The sequence below is a fragment of the Paralichthys olivaceus genome, chromosome 19, assembly GCF_024713975.1.
Source record: "Paralichthys olivaceus isolate ysfri-2021 chromosome 19, ASM2471397v2, whole genome shotgun sequence".
Lineage (NCBI taxonomy): Eukaryota > Metazoa > Chordata > Actinopteri > Pleuronectiformes > Paralichthyidae > Paralichthys > Paralichthys olivaceus.
In genome coordinates, this window is record NC_091111.1 from 1,036,269 (window position 1) to 1,050,586 (window position 14,318).

General features: G+C 42.4%; 1 protein-coding gene across 1 annotated transcript; it reads left to right on the plus strand.

Moving 5' to 3' along the window:
* The first annotated feature begins 1,710 nt into the window (after positions 1-1,710).
* On the plus strand, positions 1,711-10,325 carry serinc1 (serine incorporator 1). Its single transcript, XM_020091899.2, has 10 exons — positions 1,711-1,926; positions 2,385-2,546; positions 3,861-4,054; positions 4,303-4,382; positions 5,544-5,681; positions 6,889-7,058; positions 7,468-7,558; positions 8,043-8,184; positions 8,320-8,544; positions 9,252-10,325. Exons 1-10 carry the CDS (start codon positions 1,888-1,890, stop codon positions 9,388-9,390), a joined length of 1,380 nt encoding a protein of 459 aa, XP_019947458.1. The 5' UTR covers positions 1,711-1,887; the 3' UTR covers positions 9,391-10,325.
* Positions 10,326-14,318: the final 3,993 nt, after the last annotated feature.

A 14,318-nucleotide genomic window follows, 5' to 3' on the forward strand; every position in this document is an offset into this window, starting at 1 on the left:
TTTCTGTTATGTTATTTTATGTGTTCCTTATTTTGTATTTCTAATGTTCTGATTAATAAAAAAGAAAAAAGTTCTTACTATATCTCCAACTGATGTGGCCACTTTACACTACAGTTTTAATTTTCAGCTGAAAGGCAGTTCTCAGTCAACTTCGTTGTTCATTGCATTCTTTGTTCAAAAACGAGGATTTCCTAAAAATCTGTTTAATCTGCAACAAGAAAAACAAACGCTGTGAGGTCGCTCGTTGTTCTTGTCTCCCTGAAGCTACTAGAAGTAAAAAGTGTCCGACTTGATGTCTCTGTGTCTCTTAACTCCACCACTGCATGATGGTGGATCAAGTCAGACAGACTCAGATCATCGTTGTGTTATTACAGTTCTAATACTGTTAGAAGAATTTTTACTGACAAATGTGTTCATACTTTATGTTTCTTTACTTTAATATGTTGAGTATTTTACCTTGTCACTATTTGGTGCGCCCAGGAATCGTTCAATTTAGCTGCCACGTCCTTTGTCGACAGAAGTCATAGACCAATTGCGTCACAGTGGGATGAGTAGACTATCCCAATTCCTCCAAATGCAGCCAATCCACCATGTGTCCTTCCAGCCACCAGGTGGATCCTTTCTGATGTCCTAGAAATGCGGTAATGAAACAGTAGCATCCAGTTTTGCAGGGACACATTTTTCCACCAAGCCAGTGGCCCTGCTACTAAATCCAAATTTACTTACAGCACAAGGTGGATACTCCTGTAAGGTACAATGTGAGAGAAAAGGAGAAATGGATAAATAACTACAGTGCTCAAACAAATTAAGGGAAATATTAAATCACACATCAGTTCTTGATGAATGAAAAACCACACAAAAAATCTAAGTAAAAATTGAAATCACAGGCTGATCCAACTTGCAGGAATTTTAATGACGGCAACTCATGATGTAACTCAGTAGTGTGTATGGCCCCAGCGTGCCTGTATGCACGCCCGACAATGTCTGGGCATGCTCCTGATGAGTCGCTGGATGGTGTCTAGGGGGATCTGGCCTGGATCATCAGTGAGGTCCTGGACAGTCTGGGGCGGTACTTGACGGCGTCGGATACACTGATACATAACGTCCCTCAGTTGCTCAATTGGATTTAGGTCAGGGGAATGTGAGGGTCAGTCAATGGCATTGATGCCTTTATAATCTAGGATCTACACACTCTGGCCACATAAGGCTGGGCATTGTCCTGCACCAGAACGAACCCTGGGCCCACTGCACCAGCGTCAGGTCTGACAATCTCAAGAGACTGGTTCGTCTGACGCTGGATGATGTTACAGGCAGAATAACATTCACCATGGCATCTCTAGACTCTTTCACGGCTGTCAGTGTGAACTTGCTCTTATGGAGTCTGTTTCTCACTGTTTGGTCAGATACATGCACACATGTAACCTGCTGGAGGTCATTTTGTAGGGCTCTGACAGCGCTCCTCCTGTTCCTCCTCGAACAAAGCAGCAGATACCGGTCTGCTGCTGGGTTGATGTCCTTCTACAGCCCAGTCCAGCTCTCCTTGTGTAATGGTCGGTTTACACCAAAGCAGTGAAACTGATTCACAATCACTTGTGCTTCCTAGATGGACAAATGAATATCCCTGAAGTTTCACTGACTTGGTGTTATACCGTGACCATTAAGTGTTCCCTTCATTTTGAGAGAGCGAGAGAGAGCGAGAGAGAGAGATTCATACACAGAGGGACTCAGATTGAGATCGTCCAGTGGAGGGCAGCAAAATGCAGAGACATTCATTTGAACTACGGAGCCCCTGCGTCATCAGAAGAAGAAAGGCAGACCATCCTCCATCTTCTGGGACACCGTCAGCCACAAATCTAACGCCAGACTAAAGTAAAAGCATCGGGCACTATGGGAGCTGTTCTGGGACTGTGCTCCATGGCGAGCTGGGTGAGTACAGTGGTGACATCGGCTGCTGCTGTGTGTTTATTTGTTTTTCAGCCGCTCCGTGTTCACCCAGCTGCCATGACTGTGCAACACGGAGCGACGGGCCGAGGCTGCGGACAGTAAACAAAACGAAGAGAAGACAACAAGAGGCGCAGGACCTGGATCTGTGGCTAAGATATAAATCACACGGCTCCCGACCATGTGTTGATCAGTCTGCGTCATCGATCGACTGGTCTCTGTTATCTGCTGGGTGGCGCAGAACGCGAAATGGCTGTGTTAGAAAAATAGTGGGAACAAACAGCTGTGGATGATGTCAACAGAAGGGTTGCGACACCGGAGCGTGTGTCAACAGTGTCCGGTATCAGCTGTGGACACACACGGGCCTGTGTCATCACACTTCCCCTCATGTTCCCGTCCAGTTCAGTAAACAACTGTCCCTTACTGTGTGTGTGTGTGTGTAGATCCCGTGCCTGTGCGGCAGCGCCCCCTGCCTGCTGTGCCGTTGCTGCCCCAGTGGGAACAACTCCACGGTGACTCGGCTCATCTACGCCTTCTTCCTGCTGTTGGGAGTGGGCATTGCCTGCATCATGTTGATGCCTGGCATGGAGGACCATCTCAAGAAGGTACTTCTTTCACCTAGAATACCGAAGTTTGCGTGAATACAACAACACAGGAAACGGAAACACACAAACATAGTGTGTCTTACTGCTGGGATTATTGTGAATGTCAATTTATTGACCTGATGCTATGTGACTTTAAACAGTTTACTTGTACATGTACTCAGTGTTATGAAGTAAAAGATCAAGTTGACTCACAAGTGAATAACAGCTAGACTGTTTAGGCTGTGTTTGTTTGGTTCACTCTAGAGTTTATGAGACATATGTTTAAACCTGCTACACAACACGAAACATTACGTGACATGACGCACACAGTCAGGACATCAGGGTTAAAGTGACCGGAACGATCCTGAGTCATGATACGACATCAGCGATTAATAACTAATTTAGAATATAGGCAGAATATCCCACGTGATTATCAGTTTGTGTGTGAAGAGGGACAGAGACAAGCTCACACACACACACACACACTCCTGCAGACAAGATTATGATACAGTGCAGTGATTTCTTTGTTGTAGAAGAGCAGTTTATCCAGGAACATATATATATGAATTAAGCAGGTTTTTAGTAAAGATCAGTTCTAAGTGTGAGTCATTAGTAAATATCAGAGGAGCAGAGTCATTTGTTGATCTACACAGAATAATATAGACAGATATATTGCTCCACACACCAGGGAAATTCAATTGTTACAGTTGCAGGCAGGTCAGAATGAGGTAGACAAGAGAATAAAGAAATATAACAAGGCTATAGAGTAAAAATAATCATTAATTTAAAAATGTTGAGTGTGTACATTATATACACTGTTTTACTGTAGTGGTTTGTATGAAATGTTGTTAGTAAAGTGCAGTGTCACAGGATGATTGTACGAGCAAGTAAAATCTGTTTTGTGCATAAGAAGAACATTGTACATGAACACAAATCTGCAAAAAAGTTATTTTCTGATTTGATTTATATCGTGATATATATCGAGATTGACTCATATGAAAAAAAAAAAAAAATCCATATCGCCTAGCCCTAACTACATGTATATGAAGATGACAAATAACTTCACTTAGGTCCTTCAGTGCTGTTTGCGTCCCACATAAAGCGAAAACATTTAAAATAAGTGATTTTGTATTCTTATATGCAACAAGCTCTTTACCAGCATTTGCTGATAATAACACACACAGACACAGATACTTGCACAAATATATTTTCAATCAATAACTGATGGTCTGATGGTGGCTGATTGGAAAATGTTTGCATATCACCAAACCCTTTATGTGCTGTCTGATGTGGTGCAGCATCTTAGCTTCTGCTCTTTGCTCTTTGCTGCTATAGATTCCAGGTTTCTGTGAAGGAGGGATGGGTTCGTCTATTCCTGGTGTGGAGGGTCATATGAACTGTGATGTGCTAGTTGGTTACAAGGCTGTTTACCGTGTTTGCTTCGGGATGGCCATGTTCTTCCTGCTCTTCTCTCTGCTCATGATCAAAGTCAAGAGCAGCCAGGACCCCCGAGCTGCGCTACACAACGGGTGAGGCAGCATCTGTCCACCCACCCATCCATCCATATATCTAAGCCCACCCACCCCCTTATCATCCATACATACACACATGCAGCCACACATGCATGCATACAGACAGACATTCATACATAGTGTTGGTTTCTTGACAAATGATTTGACTGAACCTGTGGTGAACATCAAATCGTTTCACCAGAGATGTAAGACAGGTGGAAGTAATTTACAGGTCACTAATAACTAGATGTTTGTCTCTCTTTCAGGTTTTGGTTCTTTAAGTTTGCAGCAGCTGCCGCCATCACAATTGGATCATTTTTCATCTCAGAAGGTCCCTTCACTACTGGTATCTATCCTCGTTCATTCTTATCATGTTGCCTCTCAAAGAAATCCATTGTAGCTGTCAAATGTAGTATGATATAAGTCTGTCCTTAGTAGAGCTGCACGATATTAGGAAAACATTCGATAAGCAATAACATTGTTTAGTATTGCGATGACAATATAACTTGTGATAAATAAATATAAACAGTCCCTGGCTACGGACGCAGAGACCACAGACAGCTCCACAGCCGGGAGAAGGAGCACAGCCCGGCTACAGCGCCACCAAGTGGCAGACACCAGGGAGCCATGCACAGCTCCACTAAGTCCACTTACAGTGTTCATTAGGGTCTTTTCATACATGTTTGGACCATGAAATCTTTTTTTCTGCTACTCTCTGTCTCTATCATTGTGTGTAGATGTGTCTTTAGCCTGTGGTGGAAGATGTGTAAACTTTCTGCTCTCCTGATGTTAATGGGGAGCACATTCCACCATTTGTTGAGTGGCTAGCTCGCATTGAGGGAGCAGCAAGCTGATTGGCAGATGCAGAGTGGGGTGGGCGGGCTGGGGTGTAAGGTTTAACCTTGTCCTGGATGTAGACTGGGCCTGATCTGTTCACAGCACGGTACAGCAGTACTAGTGTCTTGAAACAGATTTGGGCAGCCACTGGTAACCAGTGAAGGGAGCAGAGGAGCAAAGTAGTGTGTGTGAATTTAGGTAGGTTGAAGACCAGTTGAGCTACTGCATTTTGGATGAGCTGCATATTAACATGCTGAGCGTGAACACGTCTATCACGCACATTGATACAGTGATGATGATAGATTTTCAATATATCGTGCAGCCCTACTCCTGGTATTTTTTTCAAATTTTGACCAGTGGTTTTTGGGCTCAAAGATAAACTGATTAAGTTTCAGTGGTCAAAGGTAAATGTAACAGTGACAGAAACTGCACTGACTGGCGATGTCATATACCTGCATGTCGGTAATGAATTCCAAGGTAGAATTGATATTTTATTTATTCTTTACACATGGTTAGTGAAATTACAGTCAACGCGAAGCGTTAGCCCTCGTTCTGGTTTTCAATTCAGTTTGTGGTGACACTTGCAAGGTCCTGAAATGCAATAGACTTTTGCTGTACATGAACGTACAGATATTTTTAGGTAAAGTACTTTTCTCCCTCTGTTCCACAGTGTGGTTCTATATTGGAATGGCTGGAGCCTTCTGCTTCATCCTCATCCAGCTGGTTTTACTCATTGACTTTGCACATTCCTGGAATGAGTCTTGGGTGGAGAAGATGGAAGAGGGCAACTCTCGCTGCTGGTATGCAGGTATGGTTACAGTGTTATCATGAGGCTATATGTGTCTATGTACAGTTAAGTGTTGCACGGTATACCGATATTAGTAAGGTATCGCAAAACCCAGCATTTAAAAACTTTATGATACCAAATTTTATTAGTATCTGTACTTTATCAATGACGCCCGGGGTACACTGGCTGCAGAACGGCTGCTCCGCAGATGACTGCGTGACGCGGTTGTCAGTTGTCCACACCAGCTGCTGAACAACCTCAGTTCTACAGCGGAGATGCTACTGCCACCGCGGTTTTTTGGTGTGAGAGTTTCCAATATGTGCTGTATATTTCCTGTGTGTGCAGTGCTTTGCTTTCAGTCCGTGCAGGAGAACCTGCAGTGCCTCCCTCTAGACCTGCGTTTTTTTCTCTCTGCTGCGGCTGTACATCTATAATAAGACGCTATGTTATCAATGTAAACGAGTTATGATCTTGCTATTAACAATAATCCAAATTATTTACAGCCAAATGCTATAAAGTGGAAAAAAAACACCTATAGTTTTATTGAGATAAAATAATAAAACATAATAATGAACATAAATGACATTGTAAGTCTGGCATTTCCAGGTGATGGAGCTCAAACCCAGGATAAGTCCGCACAGTACTGGTAGCCTCACAAACTAATCAGACCCTCTGCTTTGACAAACTTCTCACCATCATTTTTCTAACCCATTTTCTTTTGACTACAGAAGTCTGGTGCCACTGACTCAGATAGAGCAACTCACTTTTTTAAGAAAATCGAAATTTATGACTTAGTATCGGTATGGACACAAACATTTTGATTAATACAGTCTGTTATTCACAGCTCAAAACTCTCATGTACACCACAGATGGCTTCAAGAAGAAAATCAATCAATCAATCATTCAAATTTTATTTGTATAGCCCATATTCACAAATCACAATTTGCCTTTTAGGGCTTTAACAAGGTGCATCACCCTCTGCCCTAACACTCGACAAGAGTAAGGAAAAACAAAAAGCAAAAATGTCAGAGAGATGCAGGACAAACAAAATAACAACATTTACAATATTCATGAGAAAACACAGTACCTTACATAAATGGAGAAATGTTTTAAAATAATATAATCTAATAAATTAGAACAAATTTAAAATGATTCGTGCAATGTGAGCAGAATATATGCCGTGTAACAGTATTGGACATAATAAACATTGATATTGCTGTGTCCACAGCTCTTCTTTCAGTCACTGCAGTCAACTACCTGTTGTCTCTGGTATCTCTGGTCATGTTCTACATCTACTACACCCACTCTGACGGCTGCACTGAGAACAAGGTCTTCATCAGCATCAACATGCTCCTCTGCATCGCTGCCTCCGTCTTGTCCATCCTGCCCCAGATCCAGGTTCGCAGACGTTGATTTTTCCCATTCATGTCTGAGCAGGGATGTCTGTGACTGAGAAAATACGAGCAAATGTCTTGTACTATAGAATGACAGTAGAGATGACAGGTGAGGGAGGGATCTTCAGTGGTGATGGAAAAGCATGTTTGAAAGACTGAAGCTTTAGAGTGAGACCTGCACCTTTATAAAATTTAGAATGTGCTCATTCTACAAGCTGTATTTGGGGTTTTGGGTCTGTGGGTCATATGTCATTTCGTCCATGAGGCTCAGCAGGTGAGCTAGGAGCTCAGCAGGTGAGCTAGGAGCTCAGCAGGTGAGCTAGGAGCTCAGCAGTCTGAGCTGAAAGTTTCTTTTTTTATTAGTTACTCATAGATTAATTTGCATACTAATTCCTGGTGCTTTCTGGATGAAGGAGTCCCAGCCAAGGTCTGGCCTGCTGCAGTCCTCCCTGGTTACCCTATACACTATGTACCTGACCTGGTCTGCCATGACCAATGAGCCTGGTAAGATAATGTTTTTTGAGTGATTTTGTTGAAATGTTAAATATTTTCTCACAAATTGACTTGCAGAAATCTTGGCTTAAGGACAGTCACTGAAAATTCTGAAAGTCTGATGGTGTATTATTAGATTAGATATACTTTATTCATCCCACAATGGGGAAATTTACATGTTGAGGACAGCCAGAGCACAGCTTCTCCTCATGGTGCATTTTCAGTTAAATGATGATAATCGGATGTAAAAAAGACTTAACAATAATAATCTATGTATACTGCATGAAGTAGTTTAAAAGACACATTTCTATTGTCTTACCGTCCCAGTGAGACTGTCTGCAGTCATTGCCCTGTTTGTGTGTATTCACTATGAGATCCAGTTTCAATCTGGATCATTGATGCTGATTAGGATAAGAAAGCCTGTTCTTTTTGCATCAGTAGACACCATGGTCATGTAATGACAGCAACAATATGTCTGTTTTCTTGTGTCTCACAGACAGGAAATGTAACCCAAGCCTTCTGGGTATTATTGGGCTAAACACTACTAGTCCTGCAGGTCAGGACCATGTGGTTCAGTGGTGGGATGCCCAAGGGATTGTGGGATTGATCCTTTTCCTCATGTGTGTCCTCTACTCTAGGTGAGGTTGTCCTCTAACACATCTTTGCAGTCATCAACATTTGAGGAAACTCACAAATGAGCTAAAGAACTAACCAGCAGGTTGATAGTCTATGCATAACACGACTCTCTCTCTTTTCCTTTGTTTGTCCATAAGTATTCGTAACTCATCCAACGCCCAGGTTAACAAGCTGACACTGACCAGTGACGAGTCAGCTCTGATCGAGGATGGGCCTCAGACTGACAGCTTCGAGGAGGGCAGCAGCCACAACAGAGCTGTGGACAACGAGAAGGACGGCGTCACCTACTCATACTCTTTCTTCCACTTCATGCTATTCCTGGCATCTCTCTACATTATGATGACGCTCACCAACTGGTACAGGTAGGCCTCACAATGCTGGGAGCTGCAGGGAGGACTAACATACTGTAAGCAGGGATTCAATGGTCTGGTCTTCCTGTGTCTGTGTCTCCTATTGGAGTCTGACTCCTCACCCCCTTGCTGATCTGCGCTCACTTTACACTTTAACAATAAATACCATCACTGACAAGTTATCAGGACACAACACGAGATGTAACGTGATGTGCACAGTCAGGACATCAGGGTTAAAGTGAACAGAATGATCTGGATTCATGATCCAACATCATTGATAAATAACTAAATACATGTGATTAGCAGTTTGTGTGTGAAGATTAACAGAGACGAACAAACACACACACACACACACACACATACACACACACACACTCACTCCTGCACACAGGAGAAAAGTTATTCCCGCAGAATATGACTCAGCGTGGCAATTTAACATCTTTGTTGCAGAAGAAGTGACGCCCCGTTTATCCAGAAACACTAGATTTCTCTTTGTTGAACTATTCCTTCACTCATAGTGGCTCAGCTGTTTCAGAGCAGCTCCTACATGATCCAGAAAATCAGGTGGAGTCATCCACTCTCTGAAATGAGTGTGGACGTCTGTGTTGTTGCACCTCATCTTTCTGTGTTAATCTACAGTTTTGGAACACTGTATGTAGTATTTTTTTGGATTCCAGACTGATTGCTGCAGATCTTTAATCTGAATTATCTTCCTGCAGCCCTGATGTCAACTACGAGGCCATGACCAGCAAGTGGCCATCAGTATGGGTGAAAATCTCCTCCAGCTGGATCTGCATCGCCCTCTACGTGTGGACCCTGGTTGCTCCGCTGGTCCTGGTCAACAGAGACTTTGACTAAAACTCCCACTCACCCACTGCTTATATATGCAGCCATGCTCTGCTTCACCCATGTTTTGTTTCAGTAAAACAGTAGGTAGCTAACCATGCATCAGTTACTGCTGGAGGGGCTGTGGCTACACTCAGATTGGGTGTTTTGTTTGGTGGTTTTGGCTCATCTGCACTAACAGTTGCAGCTTCCTCCCTGCAGGGCTGATGACTGGATTTATCGTGTCCCAGCTCTGACTGCAGCCCAGCCTCATCCGGTGTACTGTCATTGTGACCTTTCAGCAGCCTGTTGTATTGCTCCCCCATGCTGTCGCCATTGTAAATATATTCTGTGTAGTGCTGGTGGTGATTTTGTTTTCTTTCTATAAAGACAGAGCTGCATGCTTTTACTTTAAAACTTGATGTGACTATAACAGTAGTTGTATATGAAGCTTTTATGACAAGCAGGGCAACGGCTTTGGTCGGTGTGCCCCCACCAGAAGCAGTGGCAGTTGTGTGGTGTGGCATAAATTGTGGAAATTCTGTTACATGTAAAAAAGAGAGGAAGTGCTTCACATGTGCTGCTGTCAGATGGATTTGTGGATCAGAGTTGTGTGTGAGCAGGACTCCAGCTGTAGCATCAACACATGGAAGCAGGAGAGCAGCCTATTATAGTTCTCTAACTTGTACCATCAGCAGTGCTGTTTAGCGTTGTGTGTGTCGTGTTGAAGCTCTACCATCTATTTTCACTTTGCATCTTGCTCTCCTCAGCATATGTAAAATGTTTAATTTGTTTGACAACGTCTAGATGACTTGTATGTTAAGCCTTAGCATTAGCATGTGGTTCTTCATAGATTGTGGTTATATATATTTGTTTCATTTTTCCCCTGTGCTTTTATCCTAATTAGATTTTTCTCCTGACATGTAGAAGTGTATTGTAACTGATTTAATAAAACTGAGGAAAAATAAGCAGTGTGTTTTGTATCTTGTCTGAGTAGCTGGGTCTTGTGCTGTAACAGTTCTGACAGAAAGCAGCAACAGTCCGGACAAACCTGACAGTGATGGCACTGATGTGGAGCTGACTAAAGAAGAAAAAGAGCTGTGTTGGTTGTTCCTCGTTACAGCTGAACACAAGTTTATCAGTTGGAAGAACTGACACGCCAGCTGACATATTTCAGTTCTGTGTTCTGCATCAAAATAATAGTAACGGTGCATGCGTGTGTCCTGGGTATTATTGTCACTAATTATGCCTGATACATATGTTCTCTTAAGAATAACAAAATCAACAAACAAGAACTGAAATGTTATGAATCTGAGGATCACTGTCTTTTTTTCAGATCCTTGTTCATTTCAGACCGGTTTTTATTCTCATAGTTTGCATGTTGCGACCAGTTCCAGCTGTATTTACTAAATTCATTATTTACTGATGTTGTTTATTAAATACACATACAATTAGACACTGCTCAACAAAATGAAGGGAACACTCAATGGTCACAGTATAACACCAAGTCAGTTAAACTTCAGAGGTATCAATCTGTCCATTTGGGAAGCACAAGTGATTATGAATCAGTTTCACTGCTTTGGTGCAAATTAAAGTGACAACAGGTGCAATGGAGAAGCAAAATCAAAAAGAGATTGGTCTCACATGTGGTGGCCACAGACAGTTGCTCTCCTCATCCTTCCTGACTGATTCTTCTCTAGTTTTGTGTTCTGCTGGTGTCCTTGTCACTACTGGTAGCATGAGGTGGTACCTGCAGTCCGATCAGGTTGCACAGGTAGTCCAGCTCCTCCAGGAGGACACATCCATACGTGCGTTCACATGAAGGTTTGCTGTGTCTCTCAGCACAGTCTCAAGAGCATTGAGGACATACCCGGGGACCGGCCGTTACACAAGGAGGGCTGGACTGGTCCATAGAAGGACATCAACCCAGCAGCAGGATCAGTATCTGCTGCTTTGTGTGAGGAGGAACAGGAGGAGCACATTGACTGGCCCGCTCGTCCCCCTGACCTAAATCCAATTGAGCACCTATGGGACGTTATGTATTGGTGCATCCGACGCCGCCAAGTACCGCCACAGACAGGAGCTCACTGATGACCTGATCCAGGTCTGGGAGGAGATCTCCAAGGACACCATACCCAGACTTATCAGGAGCAAGCCCAGACATTGTTGGGTGTACATATAGGCACGTGGGGACCATACACAACACTGAGTAACATTATGAGTTGCTGTGATAAAGTTTTCTGTTTGAGAATGTGTGATGATGATAGAAATGCCAAAACACTTGATGACACTAAGGTGCACAAATGAAGTTAAGTCCCTAACATCTGCTGGTGGTCGCTAACACCTGCTAACATCTACTGGTAGTTGGTAACTTAAAATGTGCAGAAGACCTTCAAACATACAAAAGGATATTCAACATCTCGTCCTATATTTTAAAAAAGATCATGTGCAGTGTATATACTGTAACCTAACCAGGCAATGCTCACTGTTTTCATTGTAATAATGTCATTTCATAAGTGATATCTCTAATATGATTGTGTAGTGTGAGGTGAAAATTTCTTGCAACACCACCTGGGGGAGTTTCGCCCAAAGGAAATTACTAAAGCTATATCGTTAATTAGCAAGGTAACACAGGTTCATCGAATACCACAGGGTGAGAGACGGTTTCAGATTAAAAAGGAAAATAACTATACCATATAATAACCAATTCAACAGAAACTAAAGATGCCACACACCAGGGTCAATTACACCAATGACATAGTACAGCACTTAGGCAGGGTAATGAGGACAGGGCTGGGATTAGCCACTGTTTATGTAAACTCTGGGCTTACCACGCCGTGACATTGAACACCAACAAAAAAGGGATTGTGAGGAAAACACCACCACAAGGGATTGGGTTGCAGCCTTAAGCCTGCAGCAGCTGTTCAACAAGAGAAGAGAGAGAGAAAAACAGGCCAAAGTGCTACATATAGCTGGTGCTGACAAAAGTGTATATGGAAAATAAAATGCTAAATAACTGGAAAAAAAAATGCAAACAAAGTTAATACAAATCAAAGCAAGATAATTTCTATATACACAAACAACTGACAAAATAAATTGAAGGCATATTAATACAGGTAACTATTAAAAGGCAGTGCATGTCCTTTCAGGGTTGGCTATAATTATCAAAAAAAGCCACAGAGCCAAAACAGCAGAGAAATCCAGCAAGTGGTGAAAGCCTCAAAGGCCGCAGCCTGATCTCATTGCAGCAATAAAATGCCAGACAATAATCAGACTTTAATTTGATTGTAGGCTCCTTATCTAATAACTGTTCATTCTACTAGCTCAAGATCATTAACAATAATTGTTAATAATATAATAATATAGACAGCCCTCCCTCAAATGTGAAAGGGGGAATTGTAGGTACACTGTAACTAAGTCCTTGTCATCATTTATTTTTTCTGTGTTATTCTAAATATATAATAGAAAGGAGTAGCATAGAAAATATGCACATTGTGTGGCATAGTTTCCTTTGTTGTTGCCTCCTCTTGTGATAAACCTAATAAATACTAAAGACCATTGTCTCTGTTTGAACTCTTAAGTATTTAACTATTGTGTTAGTGTGAAGGTATTCGAATAAATTGGTAAGTAAATCAAAGATGTGCTACTGTATTTAATCTTTGGTTTAAAGATTTTTATAAATAATTATGAGAACTGCCCTTTCTCTCACTTGAGCCCCTGCCTCCCCTAAAATGTCTGTGCACGTCCCTGCTGCACATAGATGCACTGATGAGTGTGTGAATGGGTGAGTGGTAAAAACTGTACTGTACTTTGAGTCATCAAGACGAGAAAAAAGCGCAATAAAAATACGTCTAAGATGTCTTCCAGAATTGATGAGGAATATGGAAATTTAAAAAAAACTTCAACTGAAAGAACTTTCATACCTTATCCTCGGCTGACTTGTGAATGAAGCTGTTCCTGTGTGGCACATTCACTAGCATGGACCACACCACAACAATGTATTGTTAAATCTTTTGATGGAAATTCAGGCTGTAGTGGATATTGCAGATGGATGTGAAGGGCGAGGATAAAGATGGATGAAGAATGTTTCTGTTTGGCTGGACTGGGAGGATATGCTGTGGACTGGAACGGATGGAGACTCAATGTGGGGATTCCATCTCAGGCCAGTTCTGCCTCCAAAAGAGTCAGAAGGACAGGTGGTATGTGGCATGAAATGCCTTGACACAATTCTGGCCAGTAAAGAAAGCTGAGGGAGTGCTTGGGGTGGGGCTGTTAAGGACGGCTTCTTTGGAGGCGTGAACGAAGGTTACCAACTGTGGAGCTAGGTGAAAGTTGGTAGGACTGGCATGTGCTGAGTATCTGATTCTGGGGCTAAGATTCTGAATTTTTTAAATGAGAACCGGGACAGTGAATCTGCCATGTTGTTATGGTAACCAGGGATGTGGGCTGCCCTGAGGATGAACTGGTGTTGAGATGAGATTCATTTGAGTCTGTGCAGGAATTGCTCCATGGTTGAAGACTGGGAACAACCTTTGTTGAGGATATCTACTACTATCGGTGTGGATGAGTATGGAATTCCATACTGTTACCAGAAGATGGAACAATATGAAAAACACTAACAGAGTAGAATGAGCAATTGTTCCCCCCAAGTCTGAAGTTGTCTCTCACAGCATCCCCATATATCTTGCTCTACTAATGTGATCCATTCCAACAGCACATGCATGAATGGCTAGAATTGCTGTCACTCTCTATGTTACATGTAGGTTTTTGCATCCTATTGGATAGTTAAATCTAAATATGCATTCCTAAATTGTGCAGTCCTAATGTCTTACCACTAATGAAATACACAAAAGAGTTGAAGTTGGTGCCTCTTGGTCTGGGACATCTGAGTTAGATGTTAGATATGAAAGCCTCTAAGCGTAGACACTGCAATGTACTGTTGGTTGGTCCTTTATCTAGAA

Bases quoted from the DNA above. Each gene is read 5' to 3' on its own strand.
- serinc1 (XM_020091899.2), top strand. From the start codon at position 1,888: ATGGGAGCTGTTCTGGGACTGTGCTCCATGGCGAGCTGG. The intron at 7,059-7,467 runs GTTCGCAGACGT...TTCTGGATGAAG, and splicing joins CCATCCTGCCCCAGATCCAG to GAGTCCCAGCCAAGGTCTGG. The intron at 7,559-8,042 runs GTAAGATAATGT...TGTGTCTCACAG, and splicing joins TGCCATGACCAATGAGCCTG to ACAGGAAATGTAACCCAAGC.